Below are 20238 nucleotides of genomic sequence, written 5' to 3'. Positions count from 1 at the left end.
AAAATTCCAGGGTTAGCACTGACAGAAAAAAACAGGACTGAGAAGTGAAGAAATCTTCCCCATGGAAAAGAGAAGGGCAGAAGAGAACTTTAACAAGTGGAGTATGAAAGTGCCTGCACACAGCCAAAGTCATCTACCTGTTAGATACCTTATGTCTGCTGTCTCCACAACCCCAGGGATGAAGAGACTGGCCCAAAGTCCCAGAGCTAGAAAGAGGGCAGAGACAAGATTCGAACCCAGGACTGCCTGAACCACAGCTGGAATTCTTAACCACTGCAATAGCATAGAATTTTAAAAACAGAAATTTAAAGTTAATGTAACCATCGCTAATAGAGCTTATGGTGGAAGCACAACCCACAGTTCCTTCTGTGGCTTGAGCAGATGTCCCAAATTGTCTCCCACAAATACACAATCACAGTCACAAAAATACAGATGTATTTACACCAAAGCTTATAGACACCATAAACAGAAGCACCTACAAACAGCACACACCCAGCCACAGACACAACTGAATGTATACACAATTATACTGTGTCACAGTACGCATAGGCACAAAAACCCACACAGCGACATACGGATGATTTACTGCCTGAGTTTTAAGCTCCCTGGAGAAGGAGGTTGCGGGGTAGGTGCATGGGGAAATGTGGGGTTGAAGACTACATATCCCAAGTGCCACCGAGACTGCTTTCCCCTTTGTATCTATGGCCGGTGATCCCAATGCCTCCTGGGAGTTGTAGTTTATTTCTTTGCACAGGCCGAAGGACTTCGGAATGGGTGGAGTCTGTTGCTTCTGGGCAGATTTCAGCTCCTTTCTGGGGGATTTTTATGGGACTTTATTCCAGTTTCAAAGTGCCTGCACCTCTTTCAATTTGGACTTAGGTGCAGGATACTTAAGGTGAAGATAATTTCGTGCTTTATAGTGCTACGTGTGAAACCACTGCCCTCCAAATCTAGTTGTATGCCTCTTCCTGGACTACAAATCCCAGCATGGCTTGCGGGATGTAGGGACTTGACTACATTTCCCAACGTGCTCCACGACCCTGGGAAAGACCAAGAGGAGGACAAGTCAGAAGCTTCCGCGGGTGGTCATTGTGGACCTCTCTCATGGTTTCCTTTTCCGATGTGATCTGGAAGTTATCATGGACTTTTGACTTTTCTTGCCATTGAGCCTTATATCTTGGAGTATTGTAGGGATCTGCTTAGGACTTGCTGAGCCTTTAGGGTCGTGGTCCTGCGAACTACACTTCCCAGCATGACTCTAGGCTGTTGGCCGACTGCCTTGAACTTTGTACCACAAACTCAATTTCCCAGCATGCCCTGGGGGCTACCCCCGGACGCTAGGACAGGAAATGTGTTGAAGAATTTAGAGGTTGCGGACTCAATTTCCCATGGTGCCCTGCGTTTCCCACGACCTAGGGAATCCACTCATTCATTCATTCAGAAACTTTTCCATCGCGTACTATGAGGCTCCGTTATAGACACTGGGAGCAAAGAGTGCACGCAGAGGACAAATTCGCTGTCCTCCTGCAGCTTATTTCTGGTCGAAGGGAGCAGACAGACCACATAATACATAAATTAGTTGGGGTGAAGAAAACTGATAAGGTGTATGGAAAAATTTGTTCTCTATCTTTTAGGACTCCCGCGCTGTAGAGTCCCTTTCCTACCAGGTTTCGGCCCCCAGATACTATCAACTACATTTCCCAGCTTGCCCTGGGGTACACACCTCCGGGCTACAGACTCCATTGCCTAGAGTTCCCCGGCCCATCCCCTCAATTAGATTTCCATTTGACTCCTGAGAGCACCGGACTTTCCAGGGTACCTTTGGCCAGACAGAGGCTGGAATATAGCCATTAGCAACGTCTACTAGATAGAGACTCTACTGCCCAGCGTTCCCTGCGGTTCTCTTTGGCCTGCGGACTGCATTTCCCAGAGAGCCCCGGGGTGGTGAGGTGACGCCAAGCGCTGGGCGGGGCCGGCAGATCCTCTGGCGGGCGGTGGGAGGAGAGCGGCAGTTCCCGGCGGCCCCGGGGCGGGCGGCGGCGGCTGGGGCTAGGCGTTCGCTCGCTCGCTCCCTCGCTCACGGAGCGGGCGAGCGACGCGATGTCGGGCGAGGACGGCCCGGGGGCGGGTCCGGGGGGCAGGGGCGGCGGCAGCCCGCGAGCGGCGGCGGGAGCAGCTGCGGCAGTGGGGGGCGCGGGCAGGCTCGGAACCGGGCCCCGGGGAGCGGCGCGTCCGCACCGTGCGTTTTGAGCGCGCTGCCGAGTTCCTGGCGGCCTGCGCGTGCGGGGACCTGGACGAGGCGCGCCTGATGCTACGCGCGGCGGACCCCAGCCCCAATGCCGAGCTCGACCCCTCCGCTTCGTCGCCCGCCCGCGCCGTGCTTGATTCCACCAACGCCGACGGAATCAGTGCCCTGCACCAGGTCAGTGCCCCCACCCCTCCTCCAGGTCTTGGCCACCTCGCTCTGCGCCACCGCCCTCCCTCCTCCAGGTCTGCACCGGCTATGCCGGACCTTGCTATCCTGGGTTGACTCCCTGTCTGAGTCCCCTTTTCCATCCCACGCACCTCGAGCTCCCCTCTCCAGCCCTGAGCCACTTGAACTGGCCCTGGCCTTTACCGTCGTTCGCCTCCCTCTCCGGGACCCCAACCGTCGCTGACGGCCTCAGTCCATTCTGTCTCACTGGTCCTGGTCTTGTCACTTCGTGCTGTCCTCGCCCGACCCTGAGCGCCCTTTACGAGTGTCGCCTGTGCCACCCCCACCGGTGCCACCTCTCCTCTGCCATCAAATGCTGCCACGCTGTCCTGAGTCTGTGCCATCTCTTCTGCAACACTGGTACCGCCTCTGGCCCCCTGTTGCTGCCTTCCAGGCAGGTACCGCTTTCACGGAGGAGCATCCTCCCTCCTGTGGCTCTGCTTCCTCCTCCCCTGGTCCCTGCCCTGGGCCACCCCTGTGACCAGGCCTGGACCCTTTTATGCCTTTCAGGTTTCTCCCTTTCCCTACTCTTTCTCCCCCTTCGTCTGTGCCATCTGTTGCTGACTAAGGATGCGCTTCTCTGAACCAACGTCCACACTGCCTTCTAGGCTCTGCACCTTTGAAGTGGAAGCTTCGCTTGCCTGGATCACCCCGTTGCCCTCCACTCCTACGTCCTCTTAATTCTCCTTTTGGGCTGATGCCACCTCTCGCCTCCTACACGACGCCCTCTCCTAGGGATGTTTCTCCTGCAGGTGCCTCATCCTGACTTTCCCCTCTCTCCCTGTGCCCAGGCAAGGTCTGCATCATCACCCTTCTTCTGAACTCCCTCAAAGCACCCACCTCTTCCTGGCTTTGGGCCACCTCCTCATCCTCTGGTCATCTTGCTTTCTCTGCCCAGATAGCCGCTCCTTCTGTGGAGTTGGCCGGCTTCTCCCTCCCACAGGCTGTGTCATCTCCTAGCCTTCTGTCATGTTACCTTCCTGAGGCTTGTTCGTCCACTCCCTCCTCAACCTGGGCCCTGTGCTTTTCTCTACCACCCTGGTTGCTGCCTCCAGTGTCCGAAACCAGGCCACTTGTGCCCCAGGGTCTCTCTGGTGTTGGGTAATTTTATCTCTTCTCCTCGTAAGTCTCTGCAATGGGACCACCAGGGCCAGGACTGGTCACACAGGAGAGCCTCCATCCCCTCCCCCATCCCTGCTCCTCTGATATTGATCCAGCCCCAGCCAGAACCCCTGGGGCTTAGTTGCTGACACAGCCAGAGAGGACCCTGGGAAGGGGCTTGGCAGGATGACGGGGTAGGGGGAATGCTTGGAGAGGTCCACCTTTTAGGAGGAGGAGTGGTTCAGGAAATAGAGTATCTCTGAGTTCTGATCTCAGCTTCTCAGTGCTGTGACCTTGAGTGAGTATCTTTTCCCTCTGTGCCTCAGTGTTCTTATCTGTAAAATGGGGTTGGTCACCAGGCCCTCTCCAGCAGGGCGCTGGTGAAGGGGGAGGTTGTGTGTGTGCCAGCTGCTTACAGGAAGCAGCCTGGGGGGGTCAGTGGGGAGTCTCTCCCCCTGGCTGAGTGTTCCTCCTCTCTGTGTTCTTTCCCCACCCCCAGGCTTGTCCCTTGCAGAGGGTCTAGTGCCACCTGGGACATTTTCTTCCACCTGGAATAGAATCCCACTTCCATGAGGACATGTAGGGTCTCAGAGGCTGGCCAGACCGGGAGAGGGTCCTCCCCTCAGGCTTCAGTGCTCCCCGTCTTCTGCCACTCTACCCACCCCTGGCTCTGCTGGACCTTCTGTACGGGGCTCCTGGCCCTGCTCTTCAGTCCAGGCCCCATTACCCAGCAGCTCCCTTGGTCTGGACCCTGCAGAAGGCCCCTCTAGCCTGGCACGCTGTCATTCAGGTGGGATCCCTCTCCCACTTCAGGCCATCGCTTGGTGAACTTGCTGCCAGGGCTCTTGGGCGGCCCGAAGGGTTTTAGGGTGCCCCAGGTTCAGGGAGGAGAAGTTTCTGTCTCAGGTCTGGTGGCCAGCCAGTGGGGGTCACCAGGTCATGCTGGTTTGCTGAACATGGGCCTGGTTTCAGCACCAGACACCCCAGGGCCCTGGAAGCCCCCAGTTCTGGGCAGACTGGGATGGCTGCCCCTCTGTCTAGGTGAGGCCTGGGGCCGTGGTTTCTGTTCTGAATCCTGCCCCGGTGGGTCCCCAAGCACCAGGCCCCGACCCTGCTAGTGTCCCTGGGCATTCTCAAGGCTCAGCCTGGTCGGTATACTCTCCTCCTCCCTAAAGTTGCTTCGTGACTTCGTGGCTAGGGGTCTGGATTAACAGGAAGGTCTGAGGCCTGGGTCAGTAGGAAGGACTGGGAGCCAGGATTCTTAGGTCTGAATGAGGGGGTGCTAGGGACCTTGTCTGGGGACCAGGCCTGAGGGAGGAGGGGCTGGGGCCTGGATTCTTGGGTCCCTGGTGCCCAGGCCCCAGGCATCTTTCACACGGATGCCTGTGCCGGGCCAGGTCCTTGAAAGGGAAAGGCCCATCTCCCTCCTCACCCCCCTCCCCCATCACCATGACAACCGGGTGGAAATAAACGGAGCCCAGAGTTCATCCCGTTCCCAGGGCACGTGTGGCCCCCCTCTCACAGCCTGAGTTTCCATGACTTAATGTTCTTGGCCCTCGCAGCTTCCTCCCCCTTCTGCCGATGGGCAGCTTTGGAGGGGGTTAATTTACCCCGAGGACCCAGGGGTCCAGGTCCACTGCCTCCGTCGGACACACCCCGTGTTTGTGGGCACCGTGGGGCTTTTCTCTCTGGAGCTTTGATTCCTCCTTTGGGAAACGGAGTCTCAAGGGCAGGAGGAGTGGGACGGTGCCCACCCAGCCCCTGGGCCCAGCGCCCTGTGCGAAGTGGGTCCTTGGTGCGCGGGAGCTGCAGCTCCTCCAGCCCAGACCCGGGGCCCACACTGACACAGCCTGTCCCTCTGTAGGAGTCCTGCCCTGGACCCTCACTCTGCCCACAGGGGCCCCTCAGGGCACGAGGCAGGGCCACGGTGGGTTCCTGGAGTGTACCTGCTGGGTCTGAGGGAGGAGGGGCCAGGCCTCTTCCCTTCAGCCCATTGTGGGAGCCCCATCCATCCGGTCGGCGGTGACTATGGGGCAGGTGACTCTAACCAGGATTCCTGCATGTGTGTTAGAAGCACCCCTCTCTTCTCTGTCCGGTTCCGATTTGCAGAGAGCTGGGACCCCCTGTCCTCATGGTCTCCACTGAGCTCCGGATGCTGGGCTCTCCTAACCTTTGGGAGCCCAGGGGTGCTGCAGACAGCTGGGTGGCTGGAGGGGCCTCCAGGCTCGGGGCTGCTGCCTTTCAGGGCATGTCCCAGGGCCAGTGGGGTCGCTTCTTTGGATTTCACGGCTGCTCGGCCCCTGGATCTGCCCAGAGGTCCCCGCCTGATGAGCGTGTGGGGTCTGGCTGAGGGAGCACTGACGGCCCTGCCCCCGCCCCTCAGGCCTGTATCGACGAGAACCTGGAGGTGGTGCGCTTTCTGGTGGAGCAGGGCGCCACGGTGAACCAGGCGGACAACGAGGGCTGGACGCCCCTGCACGTGGCTGCCTCCTGCGGCTACCTGGACATCGCCAGGTGAGGCGGGGGGAGGTGGGCAGGGCCTGACAGAGCGGCCGGGCCTTGGACCCTGACCCCTGAGCCCTGAACTCCTCCCACCCCCAGGTACCTACTGAGCCACGGGGCCAACATCGCCGCTGTCAATAGCGATGGGGACCTGCCCCTGGACCTGGCTGAGTCAGATGCCATGGAGGGACTCCTGAAGGCGGAGATTGCCCACCGAGGTAGGTCCCGGCTGCTGCTGGGGGTGGGGCTCCTCCTCCCCATGGCCTCCAGGTGCAGAGCTTGGGAATCAGCCTGTTGGGACTTGGAGGCCACCCCTCACCCCCATTTCCTAGGACTCGGTGTGCCTCAGTGTCCATACCTGGGAAATGGGGGTATAAGTACCTACTCCCAAGGTTGCATGACACCGTAAATGAGTGATTGTGTGAAGAGTTTGTGCCACCACTGGGGACAGAATTAGAGCTCAGACTGACATGGACCCGAATGTCATTTTATCCTCCGAGTAACTGAGGACGTTGCAGGGTGGGGTGGGGGTGCGGTGGTTAAGGGGGCTGATGGCTCATCCGGAGCTCTGTGAGGAGAGAGAGATGTGGGCCCTCCAGTGCAGGCATGTTCAGGGGTGTCTGCTGCAGGGAGCAGGATGCAAGCTTCCCAGGGGACTGGCTCCCCAAGCTCAGGATCACTGAACCCCAGGGGTCCTTTGCAGGGGACCCAGAACCGTGCTATGTGGCTGGCCATGTTCATTTTCCTGAGGAGAGAGTGTATTGCTTCTAGCAGGTTCATACACACACACACACACACACACACCCCTCTCTAAAAATAGCTGTCTAGAAGGAGTTGACGTGAGGGCTCATAGGGCGGACCCACACAGCCTGGCCGCCCTGGAAGCAGAGGGTGCAGGGTAGGTGGGCGAGAGGACACGGGCTCGAGACGACGCCTGTGGTGTCCCTGCCGGGGCCCTGGGTGGCGAGTGTGGCTGCCGGTGTCTGGCTTCTTGGGTCAGCACCCTTGCCCTGTGGGTGACGGAGGACGTGGCAGTGCTGCCCGGGGTGGCAGGCAGGGTCTGGCCAGGTGCCCTGGTGCAGGCCAGGACGGGACTGGTCAGGGCCTGGCCTTGGTGGGGGTAGGGGGATGGGGGGGTGGGGGTGTGTGTCTGGGGCCCAGGAGCCCCACTGTGGTTCAGGTGGGGGAATGAGGGAAGCAGAGGCAGAGCCAGGGGGACTCCCTCCTCTCCCTCAACATCTCATCTGGGTAAACTTGATACTCAGAGAGCCGTTGCGACCTTCCCGGAGGTTCCCCGGTGCTGTGGCTGGGCTGTTCGAGCACAATTCATGTGGGTACGATTCACAGTCTGCACAGCTCATCTCTTAGTGGCTGCTCACCAGTGCCGCCTCGGGGCTGGTGATTCTGATCCCGCGGAGAGCAGCCTGCACCCTCCAGCCGTCACCCTGATTCCTGCTGCCCTTACCCCAGGGAACCACCCCCCCCCAGCCTTCTCTGTCTGTGGGTGTGCCAGGTTGGGATGTTTCATGTGGATGGAATAGCGACTCATCAGTTCTGTACCTCTCGGGCACATTTCTGTGGGCCCTCCTCCCCCTCCTCCACCCCCTGGGTAGATCTGTCTCTTTTCCTTTCCCTCCCTCCCTGGCTGCCTCTCTGTCTTTCCCAAAACATTCTGAGAACGTGTCACTGACACTGAGGCCTCCGGTGGACACAGGGGCCAGTGTTCCCCAGAGCAAGGACACTCTCCCAGGAGCCGCGTGGAGTGTGACGTGGTTCCTCTGCGGGCGGCGTCGGGAACCACTGTCATCTGCAGGGCGTGGGGCCTTCTCTGGCTCAGGACCCGGGGTCACTCTGAGAGACTAGGTCCCGTCGGTCTGCCCTGTGCCTGGTGAAGTTCACCTTGAACTTCATTCGGGGTGTTCAGGGTGTCAGCCAGATGCGTCTTCCTTTGGAATAGAAGGCAATCCATGGGGTGGTGTGTGGAGGTTGCTTCTGGGGCGTCTGCAAACTCTCAGACATCCTGGGTTTTGCTGCAAGGACTGCCCTTCGAGCATGTCAGCTTCTCAGAGGGCCTGAGGCGTCTGTGGGGGGAGGAGAAATGGGGGGGACAGTTGGCTGGCAGGACCCTAGGCCGCGCTGCTAGGGCAGGATGCTGCTGCTCTGAAATCGGAGGCCTCTGCCGGCTTGGCTGCTCGACCCTCGCCCTCACACAGACGGCTCGGCAGAGCCCGGAGTTCAGGCTGCACCGCAGCTGCAAAGAGGGTGGCGGCTTTCGCCCCATGGAGGACACACCTAGAAGGTGGAGAGCCCTCCAGCGTGCTGCACCTCCAGACAGGTGCTGGGCGCTGTCTGACCCTGGCAGCCATACATAGCAGTCTCAGGACACGGAGGTGGACAGAGGCTGGACACTCAGGGAAGGAAGGCGTGGTCAGCGGTGTGGATGCTGCCCAGAACGAGGCTGCTGCTTCTTTCTCAAGCATGGCTGTCCCCCCTACTGCCCTGCCTCCCTTGCTGTCTGCCATTCACGACCAGGCTGCTGGTCACTGGTCACTGAGAGAGGCTGGTCCGCTCAGCCAGTTTTCCTGAGGACAGCTCTCGTCCAGCGTGAAGGCCTCTGGTGCAGTGGGCTGAGGGCCAAATTAGGCATCACCCTTTTCAAGGACCTGAATCCCATCACAGCCCAGCTCAGGTCACCTACATTCACAGCTGCGTGGATGCAACCCGAATGTCCATCATCGGGTGAATGGGCGAGATGTGGCCCCGCCATACCATGGAACGTTGCTCAGCCTGAAAAGGAGGGGATGTCAAACATGGATGAACCTTACGGGACATTGTACTGAGTGGGAGAAGCCAGTCACAGAAACGCAGATAGAGTGTGACTCCATTTATGTGAGGTGCCCAGTAGTCGGATTCACAGGGATGAAGCAGAACAGAGGTGACTGGGGTTGGGGGGCATTATTTAATGGGGACAGAGTTGCGTCAGGCGAAGGGTTCTGGAGGTGGATGGCTCTGTGGGGTGTCCTGTCAGGTGTGGGACACTCTCTCTCCCCACCTGCTGCCACAGTGGGGGACACAGCAGGGACTGCGTGTCAGTGCGTGAGCGCAGCTGTGTCCCAGTGACGCTGTTTATAAACAGAGGCACGTCCACAGTGATGGGAAATGGCTTGGTGGTTGCAGGGGCCCAGGCGGGGCCGTGCCAGTGGAGTGAGCGCTAACTGGTTATGAGGTACTGGAACCAGCTAGTACAATGGCGGCGCTCCATTGCGCATGTGCTAACTGCCGCAGAGGTGTAGGCTTTAAAGTAGCGCCATCGTTGAAAATTTGGTGTTGCCTTTGCTTCACACCATCACACACACAAACCCGTGGCCTGTACTCTCGGGCTGTAGTTTGTCAGCCCTTGATGAGCTCTGTCAGTGCACACAGGCAGATCTCCGCTAAAAACAACATTTTAAAGTCGGTGAGCTTGGCCTTTCCCCTCCCTCAACTGGCATGTTCAGCTGTGATGGCCTTGGAGGCAGGGGATCCCCTTTAAGGAAGTGGCGGAGGGGGAGGGGGAGGGCCGGTGCCTGAGTCCCCAGCACACCCCAGACCTCTCCACTCCAGACCGGGCCCAGGAGATGGGCCCTCACCAACTAGACATTCCTGGAATAGCTGCCACTGCCTGCCCCGCCTGCTGGGAGTCCCAAGGTGGTGCTTCCTTTGGCCGTTAGGTCCAGGTGCCAGCAGGTGGCGCCAACGCAAAGCCTGGACTTGGATGGATTTGGTCCTCAGCTGGGTATGCTGGGGATTGAGTTCACAGGGCCCAAGTTTGCAGCCTTTGCAGTAGGGTTAAAACAGAATACGCATTTGTAAAAGCAAATTGGTAGGTACATTTAAATAAGTAAAAAAATAAACCCAGGTGAAATTAAGTGTATTACTATATTCCTTAACCCAGTGTGTCCAAAACATCGTTTCAACATGTAATCAATACAAAGAAAGTTATTTATGCATTACTGCACACTTTGTTTCAGACCCCCAAATCCAGCATGTGTGTTTTCTTATGTTTACGACACTTCTAAGCCCAGACTGACTACATTGGGGCTGCTCAGTGGCCCCTTGGGCCCACAGCCACCGTGCAGGACAGCTCAGCCCCACATGGCACTTTGACAAGTGTGGGAGTTTGCACAGTTGAAGAAAATAAGAGGCAGAAATAAACTGCCCAGGAAAAAGATAGAGCATTCCCTAGGAGAGACCAGTTTTGAGTCCTGTCTCAATGGTTTCACAGGCCAGAGAATATAGATTTTCCATGACATCCACAGCCCTGAGTAGGCTGTTTTGATCCAAAATCAACTTGATATTTTATTTGAAGCCATACCTTGCCTTTTCCACCCTGAAGTGCAGCCCAGCTTTCCATGGAGCTGATTGGCTGCAACAGCATTGACTAATGAGGGGGCCAGATAGTTTTAAGTGCTGATGTAGCTGGGAACAAGGATCAGCCTTGGGGAGGAAAGGTGTTCCCACTCTCCCACCCCCCACCTACAGACACTTTGGTCAGTGGCTTTTTGCTTGGTTTGTCCTACTCATGAGTGAGCACAGTGATAATGGTGGCAAGATGCATGACAGTGGTGGTCTAAGGATTGCGTCTGCAGTGACAGGAAGAGTTTGATGCAGTCAGATGCTGGCTTTCCTCAACAAACTTCAGGTTTTATACTTAAAAATAACGATGAAGGTGATATTTTGCTTCAAACCGGAAAATGCCTGCAGTTTCCATTCTCCCAGCCCACTGCTGAGACCCGGAGACCCTTAAGGGGAACCCAGGACTGCACAGAGCATGGGAAGTTGCTGAGCCGGTGCAGGTCCTCTGAGTCCCAACGGGCCACATGGATGGAGAGGGACAGGGCAGGGCGCAGGGTGAGCTGCTCTCCCTGGCCCTCGGGCTGCCAGTCTCACCTGTTACCCCTTCTCATCCTCCCAGGTGTGGATGTGGAGGCAGCCAAACGGGCTGAAGAGGAATTGCTACTTCACGACACAAGGTGCTGGCTGAATGGGGGTGCCATGCCCGAGGCGCGGCACCCCCGCACGGGGGCCTCTGCCCTGCATGTGGCCGCCGCCAAGGGCTACATTGAAGTGATGAGGTGAGCTGGGCCTGCGAGGACCCTCCCTTTCCCCAGCTCCTTCTGTGGGGCCAGTCTCCTCTTTCTCATTGTCTTACACCTTCCTGTGGATTTCGTCCGTTCTCATTCTTCCTTTTTTTTTTTTAAGGTTTTATTTATTTATTTTTAGAGAGAGGGAGAGTGAGGGAGAAAGAGGGAAAGAAACATCAGTGTGTAGTACTGGGGACCTGGCCCGCAACCCAGGAATATGCCCTGTCTGGGAATCGAACCAGCGACCCTTTGGTTTGTAGGCCAGCACTCAATCTAAAGAGCTACACGAGCCAGGGCCCATTCTTTCTTAATGTATGTACTTAAGGCCATGTATTTGCTTCCAAATATAGCCTTAGATGCATCCACATGTCTTGATGGGTAGGCTTTTTCATTGTCATCCAGATTAAAGCATTTACCAACATGTAATTTTTCTTTGACCCATGGATTATTTAGAAGTTCGTTCTTCATTTCCAAATATGTGGGATTTCCTAGTCATTGTTTCATTATGTGTTTCCTGGCTGAAGTGCACTGTGGTCAGAGAATGGGGACTCTGTGTAGGTCCAGATTCCTGAAATTTGTTGTGAAGTCTACTTTATTTTTTCCCCTAGTATAAGTAAGGCGGAAAAGAATTGTGTCATCAGGCATAGTGTTGTAAGTGGGTTATTAGGTCAACCTCACAGTCATGCTTGCTATTTAAATCCATGTCCCTAGTGGTTTCCTTTCCCCATCTGCTTCTTCTGTCGGTTAATACAAGAAGTGTGATAAAAAAAAAAACAGAAACAAAAACAAAAGCTGCACGATGGTGGATTTTGCTCATTCCTCCTCCTGGTTCTGTGAATTTCTGTTACATGTCTTGAGGCTGGGTTGTTTGGTGTGTGTAGTTGAAGTTGTTACTGCGAACTCTCTATGCCTGTCTTTCACTTTGGTCCCGCCCACACTCGGCTGCCCCGTCCCCTTCTGTTGGAGCAGCCCTTCCTGTTCTTATTCTCAGGCTCCCTGCTCTCTCCATCCCCCCTCTCTTTTGTGACATTACATTTATTTTTAGCATGAAAATGGAGTCGGGATGAACCCCGTCATCTCTGTTTCCCTCCATGAGACTGCCAGGCAGGTTTTCTGGTGAGGCATCTAGGATGAACCCTGACAGCCCCAGCGTGTGCCCCAGCTGCTTAGCACTTGCTCCTGAAGCCGAGTGCCTCATCCCTGTTCCAGCAAAAGCCCCGGTCTGCCCTGGCTGGTGTGGCTCAGTGGATGGAGTGCTGGTCTGAGAACCAAAGGGTCATCAGTTCGATTCCCAGGCAGGGCACATGCCTGGGTTGTGGGCCAGGTCCCCAGTTGGGGGCGCACGAGAGGCAACCACACATTTATTTGATGTTTCTCTCTCTTCAAAAATAAATAAATAAAATCTTATAAAAATTACAAGCACCAGGTGAAATGCTGTGGTGCCCCAGGAACACCCACGAGGTAGATAACAGCAATTGCAGGACCTGAGGCCGGGCACTTCTGGGGAAATAGCAGGACACCCAGCAGGGCTGGAGCGGAGAGAGCTTGGGGGGCAGGTGTGTGACCCGGTTGGCAGGGCCACCGAGAGGATCTTCTGTTTAACGAGGTTTTTTATAAACCATCTCCTCTCTGTGTTTTTCTGCCTTGCTTTAGCTCTGTCTCACTGACAAAGAGCCTCACTCCAGCTCTCTAAAGCAGGCCTGTCTGCCCCAGGCCGAGTTTGCAGGCTTGCTCTGTCTGGACTTGTAACCCTGCTTTTCCCTGAACTGTGTGGTCTCAGAGGACAAATATCTCCTGGAGAAGGACATCGGAGCCCTTGGGCTCGGCACTGGTGGCACTTGGACCAGATTGTCCTTTGCTGGGGGGCCGTCCTCTGCATTGTGGGAAGTGGAGCAGCATCCCCGGCACCAGCCCACTCGGTGCTGCTAGGGTCCACCCCTAAGTTGTGACAGGCAGAATGGTCCCCAGACACTGCCAGCTGCCTCTGGGGCAGCACGGCCCTGGCTGAGAACCAGAGCTCCCAGCTGCCGAGTTCCTGGGACATTGTAGTCCCGGCCGCTGCTTCTGGGGTCTCACCCTTTTCATGGGCTTGGGGTCCCCACCCCCACCTACAGGTACAAGGAGCTGGGTACCAGAGGCCACTGCTGGGCCAGGGCAGAGGTCAGAGCTGTGGCACAGGGGACCCTTGTGGGGAGGGGCTCGGGGCAGTAGGCCTGCTACCACCTGGCCCAGGATGCTTTTTGCGCACTGTCACCACAGCCCTTGGCCCAGACCTCTCTCCTGGTCCTTGACCCTGAGCCTGTCTGGCCCCCAGGCTGCTCCTCCAGGCTGGCTATGACCCTGAGCTCCGGGATGGGGACGGCTGGACCCCGCTGCATGCGGCGGCCCACTGGGGAGTGGAGGACGCCTGCCGCCTGCTGGCCGAGCACGGTGGGGGCATGGACTCGCTGACCCATGCGGTGAGGGCCTCGGTCCCACTTGGGATGGGTGTGGGGGTGATGGGAAAACCTCCATGCTTCCTTCACTATCTGCCTCTTCTCCCCTCCCCCACAGGGGCAGCGTCCCTGTGACCTGGCTGACGAGGAGGTGCTGAGCCTGTTGGAGGAGCTGGCCCAGAAGCAGGAGGACGTGAGTCTCAGGGACCCCTCCCCTCCCGTCAGCTCCTCCAGAGGCGGGGAGGGAGAGCCTCGGGTCCCTGGATTCCCCAGTGCCACTACCCTGGGGATCTGCCCATTCCCAGTGGTGACTGAGACCCAGTGGAGGGCGTGTGGAGGGCACAGTTGGGCAGCTCTGGGAGGCGGGTCCTGGGTCCAGATGGACCTTGGGCTGCAGGTGGGTAGTCTGCCCAGGCCCAGGCTGGGCCTCCTCACCCCTGGGGTGCCTCCCACCTAGCTCTGGGCAGGGCCTTGTTTCTGGAAAAACAGGGAGTGGAGAGTGAAGGGGTGGACTTGGGCTCAGACTCCTGAATCTGTTGTGTGATCTCAGGGAGGAGCTGGCCAGGCATGTGGCCAGGTGGTCAGGGGCCGGGAGAAGTTTGAGCTGGTTGCCCCTGGAAGGTTGGGAGACCCCTCTGGGGATGAGACCAGAGGCTGGGGAGCGGGAAGCCCAGGGAGAACAGGGTTACAGAGGTGCATATGGTGCATGCACATGGGGGATCCAGGTGTCTCCTATGGACACTGCACAGCTGGCCATCTGCAGGAAACCTCTGTAGAGTCCCCAGTCTCTCCCTGCCTACCAGAGCACATGCAGCACAGGGCAGTTTTCTGGACTGGGGATGTGGGGCCCAGGAGGCATCCCCGAGTCTGGCTCCTCCCCAGCAGCCCCCTTTCTCCTGCAGCTGCGGAACCAGAAGGCAGCCTCCCAGACCCGGGGCCAGGAGCCCCAGGTGCCCTCCAGCAGCAAACACCGAAGGTACGGGTGTCACTCTGGGGGCAGGTGGCCGGAGGTGCCCAGGGCTTGGATGCCAACAGTCCCCCTCCCTCACCAGGAGCTCCGTGTGTCGCCTGAGCAGCCGGGAGAAGACCTCCCTCCAGGACTTGTCCAAGGAGCGCCGGCCTGGTGGGGCGGGGGGGCCCCCCATCGGGGACGGGGACGATGACGAGAGAGAGGAAGGCCCCACAGGTGAGGGGCTGAGGGGCTGGTTTCCTGGGTCTGAGGGAGGGGGTGCTGGTTCTCAGAGGCACCTGGCATATTCTTTTCATGGGTCACGTTTTCTTACCCAGTAGAGCCACCCCCTGTGGAAACCAGAGCCCTCAATGGAGTTTCCTCCCCGCCACCCTCTAGTCCTAAGGGCCCTGAGGTGAGTCTGGATGCCCTGGAGGCTGTGCACCCTCAGGGTGGGGAGGGTTCCCATGAATCCTGTAAACCTCTTGTCTGGGCAGGTAGGGTGAAAACTACAGTTCCCAGAATCCTAAAGTACAGCTGACTACCTTTCCTGGTTATACCCACCCCAGGGGCTGATGGGAGTTGTAGTTCCTTTTTGGTCCTTCTGGGGGTAATATTTGAAATGAATGGGAAGAGAGACCCTTTTTTCACAACTGAGACCTTTCTGTTTCCCCAGACCCCCGAGGAGACCCCCCTTTCTAGGCGCTTTGGCCTCCGGAAGACGGGGAGCTCTGGTGCCCTGGGCCCCACAGACAGGCTGGGGGCTGAGGGAGCCTCTGGGGCTGGGCTGCAGCGCTCAGCTTCCTCCTCACGTGTGGAAGGGACCTTCGCTCAGGTGAGTGGAGTGAGGGGCAGGGGACCAGGCCTTGTTAGTCCAGGAGAACACCCTCCTCCGTCCCTCTCTCCACAGGCCAAGGAGCCCCGTCTTGCCAGAATTACACCCACCCCTTCCCGGAAGGTGCCAGAGCCCTCTGTCCTGTGAGTCCCGAGGGCCTGGGCCCTGCTCGGGTGGGAGGCAGGTCTGGCTTCTGGCCTTGTCAGCGTGATCCCGAGCACCCCCGTCTGCTGTCTGGCATGGTCCTGCTCCCTACCACCCTGCCTCAGTTTCCCTTCGGTTGCATCAAGTGCACAGTGAAATGTACAAGGCCACGGTGACCTGGCCTCCTGTTGCCTCTCTACCTGGCTTCCATCTGCCCCTTTTCCAACATGGCATACCGCTGCACCAGCGCCTTTGCTCTGGTTCGCCCTCCTGTCTGCATGTCACATCCCCTTCTCTGGGAGGCCCCCTGGAGGCAACCACTCACATTGCAGCCCTGTCTGCACGCCCACCCCTCCCATCCCCGCTCCTTGCTGGATTTCTCTTTCCCAGTGTGCTTTCCCCTCCTGACGTGTATTGTGATGGTTATCACATCACATCTTTTTATGGTTATTGTTTATTTTGCATCCTTTCCGCTCAGACTTGACTCACGCAGCAGAGGTCATTTGTCTCGATTGCTCACGGCTCTCTTGGGTGCCTACTGCCTAACTCAAGCCTGAATAACCTTTGCTGAATGAATGAATCCACACAGGTGTGAGGGCTCCAGGCCTCCTCCCTTGGATAGTTGCACTCCTCCCTCAAGGACTCCAGAACCTGGATCCCTAGGGAAGCCAGCCGCCCCTGCAGCCTCCGCAGTGCCCACAGTGGACTCCCGGGACCGCCGGAGGTAAAGAGGCCCCCAGAAATTGTCTCCCCCACTGGAACAGCTACGTTACCCAGGAGGCCCCGGGGCTCTGGGTGGGAGCTTCCAAGGGACCGTTTGTCTCAGGGTCTCCTGGGAGTTGAAGTCCCCTCGCAGAACTTGCCTCCCCTAAGAGTGTCAGCCCTGGGATGGGGACAGGCCCCAAGGGAGCCCTCTCTGAGGTCAGGGGCCCTTTACGCAGGTCCTACCAGATGCCCGTGCGCGATGAGGAATCTGAATCTCAGCGGAAAGCTCGCTCTCGCCTCATGCGCCAGTCTCGGAGGTCCACACAGGTGTGGGGGGGTGGGCTGGGGGCCTGGACTGCCGGGTCTGAGGGAAGAGGGGCTGGGCGCCTGGAGGGACTGTGGCCTGAGCCCGGGGCCTTGACTACGCCCTCTCTCTGCAGGGTGTGACTCTGACAGACCTGAAGGAAGCAGAGAAGGTGGCAGGGAAGGCCCCAGAGCCAGAGAAGTCCTGCCCACAGAGCCTGGTGAGAGGCAGCGGACCAGGTGACCGGGCACTGTGGGGTACAGGAAGCCCTTGTCCTCTGACCCCTCTGCTCTCTCCCATAGGACCCACCCCGGCAGCTCCGAGTCTCTGGGGTGGAGAACTCCGACGGCCCTACCCAGAGAGGTGAGGTCTGCTCTCTGGGAGGTCGTCCTCCTGAGCCCATGTGATCTCCCCCACCCCACTGCAGTCTTCCCATTTACCTGGAGTCTTGGGCCCAGGGACCCTGACACCACAGAGAGGGGGTTCCTGATTCTTGCCCCTCCCCCAGTAGAGGCGCCTGACGGGCAGGGTCAGGGACCACAGGCCGCCAGGGAGCACCGCCGAGTTGGCAAGGAGCGGAGAGGGCCTGCGGAGGTGAGGGGTGGGCCCAAGGGGGCGAGCCAAAGCCGCGGGTGGGCCTCAGCACGGGTGGGGGGCGGGGGAGTAGGGGCACACCCCCTGGGGCATCTGGCTGACCCCCACCCGGCCTACAGGGGGAGGAGGCAGAGCCAGCGGACATCAGCCCAGAGTCCAGGTACGGGGTGGGTAGGGCAGGGTCTGGGCTGTCCCTTGGCTGCAGGGCTCACCCCCTGATGTCTTGCCCTGCCTCCACCCCAGCGCTCCCCAGGCCGGCCCTTCATCCCGCAGGCGGCGGGACCTCAAGCCAGAACCCCAGCCCGAAGCGGAAGAGCCTGACGGAGGCTTCAGGAAGGTTCGCCACCCGACCCCAGGGTCGGTGCTGTTAACCAGCCCCATAAGCCTGCCTTTACACACCCGCCTTGCTGCCCATCAGCCTGCCCAGCCTCGCACTGCGTCCTCACTGCTTCACTTGACCTCACCTGTGCGCAGTTGGTCCCTCCCCCCAAACATGCGGCAGGCAGTGAGGGCCTGACCGCTTGTCCTTCCTTCCGGTGCTCCCAGCTCTACACAGAGCTGCGCAGTGAAAACGAGAGACTTCGTGAGGCCCTGACTGAAACCACACTGAGGCTGGCACAGCTCAAGGTGGAGCTGGAGCGCACCACGCAGGTGAGGGCTCTGGGGTGAGGCTCTGCAGGTGGCCCTGGCATCCCTGAGGTGCGTGGGAGTGGGGGACTCAGGATCTAAGAGTGGGGGAACTGGGGCAATGAGGGGTGGAGTCTGAGCTGGGCTCCATCATCAGGTGGGTGGGACCTGAGCAAGGAGGGCTGGGCAGGCAGCTGAGGTAAGAGAAGGGAGGGGGTTGGGGGTGGGGGCGCAGCCGTAATCCCGGACTGCCCTCCCCCATCTCCTGCTAGTCTCCCCTTCCTTGCCATTGCCATTTGTACTGTTCTCTGACCCTTGAGTTTTCTCTGTCCCCACCAGAGGCAGGAGCGCTTTGCCGAGAGGCCGGCCCTTCTGGAGCTGGAGAGATTCGTGAGTGGGGCAGCTGGGGTGGGGCCAGACGTGTCCCCAGCTTTACAGCCCTTTGCAGGTGTGAATGGAGTGGCCACACTGACCCTCTAACCTGGTCCTTTGACCTTTCCCCACCTTTCTCAGCCCTACTCAGCCTCTGGCCCTCCCCAACCCCCAGTCCCTTGCCCTCACCCTCCCCCATTTATTGCAGGAGCGCAGGGCCCTGGAGAGAAAGGCCGCTGAGCTGGAGGAGGAGCTGAAGGTGAATGATCGTGGGCGCTGTGGGCCGTGGGCTCAGCCTGCCCGGGGCCACCAGCTGACCCCGTCCCATCCCACAGGCCTTGTCCGACCTCCGGGCTGACAACCAGCGACTCAAGGATGAGAATGCAGCCCTGATCCGCGTCATCAGCAAACTCTCCAAGTGACTCCGGAGGACTTGCCCCCGCACCGCATTTATACAGCTGCTTCTGCCACATGCACCCCTTCCCCTGCGTGAACACGAGTGACAGGGCTCCTGGGGGAGTCTCTGAGAAGCCATAACCTCCCTTCGGGAGCTCCAGACTGGGAGGGGAAGGCAGAGTCCCCAGGAGCCAAGGGGGGCCGCCCGAGGCCGGGATGGAGGCGGGAGGCTGAGCCAGGTAGGGGGACGTTGCCAAGGGGGAACCAGGGCTGGAGGCGGGACCATGAAGGAACCGAGGACCAGAAAGTGCCAGGACCAGTAGCCAAGACCGGAGTGGCCGCCTGGAGGTCCCCTCTCACGTGTGATGCCACCCAGTCGCCCCTCCCGCTGCTGAACAGGGATCCGAGAATGTGCCAAGCGTCCTGCCGGCCTTGGCCGGGCGGGCCTATAGATAGGGTCCGTGTGCAATAGGGGGGACGTCTTCTATTTTTTGCTGCCCCCGCCCCGACACTGTCTGGGGCAGGGGGGGAAGGTATTTTCGAGACAAAGCACAGGCACCACAAATAAAAGTCGTGAAGTTGCCACTCAGTGACTGCGTTCTTGGCTGGAGGCGGGGTGCTGCTCCCGTGCTCGGCTGTGACTGTCCATGACCACGGTGCAGGAGCTCGCAGGTGGCGTGCTGATGGAGGTAGGTGCACGCGCACCCAGGGAGGAAGCAGCTTCAGGAAGAGCCAGCTGGAGCTGAGGCCCCAACCAGGGCTGACGTGGTCACAAGCAAAGGTGGCTGTGTCGTGCTGGGGAACTCGGATCTTGTCATCTCTGCTTTTGAAACAGTCAGTTGTCGACATTTAAAATCTGAGTAATTCACATAGGAAAATCTGGAATTGGACTTCTGAAAGAATAGGTAGCTGTGACAGTGTGAGCTCTTCAGTCCTGCATGGTTACAGCTGGCTGGGAGTGGGTAGGAGCCGTCTTCCTCTAAGGTAGGGTATTAATTCTTCCATTTATTCATTCATTCTTGGTCATATCCAACATGCCAGGCCCTGTTCTACCTGTTGCTGATGCAGTAGTGAATGAAAAAGGCAAAGATCTGAAATGTCTTAGGAGGAGAGGCATACGGCATCAAACAATAAAATGAGTGCATTTCAGGTGGCAGTGCTGTGGAGAAAGAGCAGGGGAAGGGTCTAGGGAGGTGGGCGTGTGCATGTGTGGAAGTATGTGCACGTGTGTGTTTTGTTTGGGGTGGTCAGAGTAGGCCTCACTGAGAAGCTGGCACAGGCAGATACTCGAAGGCATCAGAAAATGAGCTGTGTTGTCGGTATTTAAGGAGAGTCTTCCAGGTGTTGAGAAGAGCAGCATGTGCAAGGGCCCTGGGGTAGAAGTGTGCCCGACACGCTGAAGCACACAGGGGTGCTGGTGTGGCTGGTGTGGGAAGTAGTAGAGGATGGGGTTGGAGAGGTGATTAATGGTGGGCCATGTAGGGATGTGGCCCCGGTAAGGACTTGGGCTGTGAGGTAGGACCTACATTTGAACAGGACGCTCTGGTTGTTGCATTGAGAACGGGGTGGGGGTGGGGTGGCAGTGAGGGACAGAAACAGGAAGACCAGCCCAGTTTTCTCATGCAGGTCAGTTGTCTGGCTTAAGCCCCGTTCCTATCACAACCCCATCTGTCTGGAC

At 58.4% G+C, this 20238-nt stretch overlaps 1 protein-coding gene across 1 annotated transcript; it reads left to right on the top strand.

Annotated features, from left to right (window-relative positions):
- The first annotated feature begins 2085 nt into the window (after nucleotides 1-2085).
- Nucleotides 2086-19145, top strand: PPP1R12C (protein phosphatase 1 regulatory subunit 12C). Its single transcript, XM_028530238.1, is given in 23 exon segments — nucleotides 2086-2133; nucleotides 2135-2422; nucleotides 5958-6088; nucleotides 6176-6294; nucleotides 11031-11190; nucleotides 13514-13658; nucleotides 13753-13827; nucleotides 14537-14610; nucleotides 14687-14820; nucleotides 14925-14998; nucleotides 15260-15418; nucleotides 15494-15561; nucleotides 16152-16286; nucleotides 16504-16594; nucleotides 16708-16791; nucleotides 16874-16934; nucleotides 17080-17165; nucleotides 17285-17325; nucleotides 17409-17502; nucleotides 17712-17816; nucleotides 18132-18182; nucleotides 18373-18423; nucleotides 18500-19145. Coding segments are annotated over 23 exon segments (2346 nt in total). The 5' UTR covers nucleotides 2086-2100; the 3' UTR covers nucleotides 18587-19145.
- Nucleotides 19146-20238: the final 1093 nt, after the last annotated feature.

The sequence above is a fragment of the Phyllostomus discolor genome, chromosome 12 (genome assembly GCF_004126475.2).
Source record: "Phyllostomus discolor isolate MPI-MPIP mPhyDis1 chromosome 12, mPhyDis1.pri.v3, whole genome shotgun sequence".
NCBI classification, from domain to species: domain Eukaryota; kingdom Metazoa; phylum Chordata; class Mammalia; order Chiroptera; family Phyllostomidae; genus Phyllostomus; species Phyllostomus discolor.
Note: the sequence above shows the minus strand (reverse complement) of the source record. Positions and strands in the feature narration are given on the sequence as shown.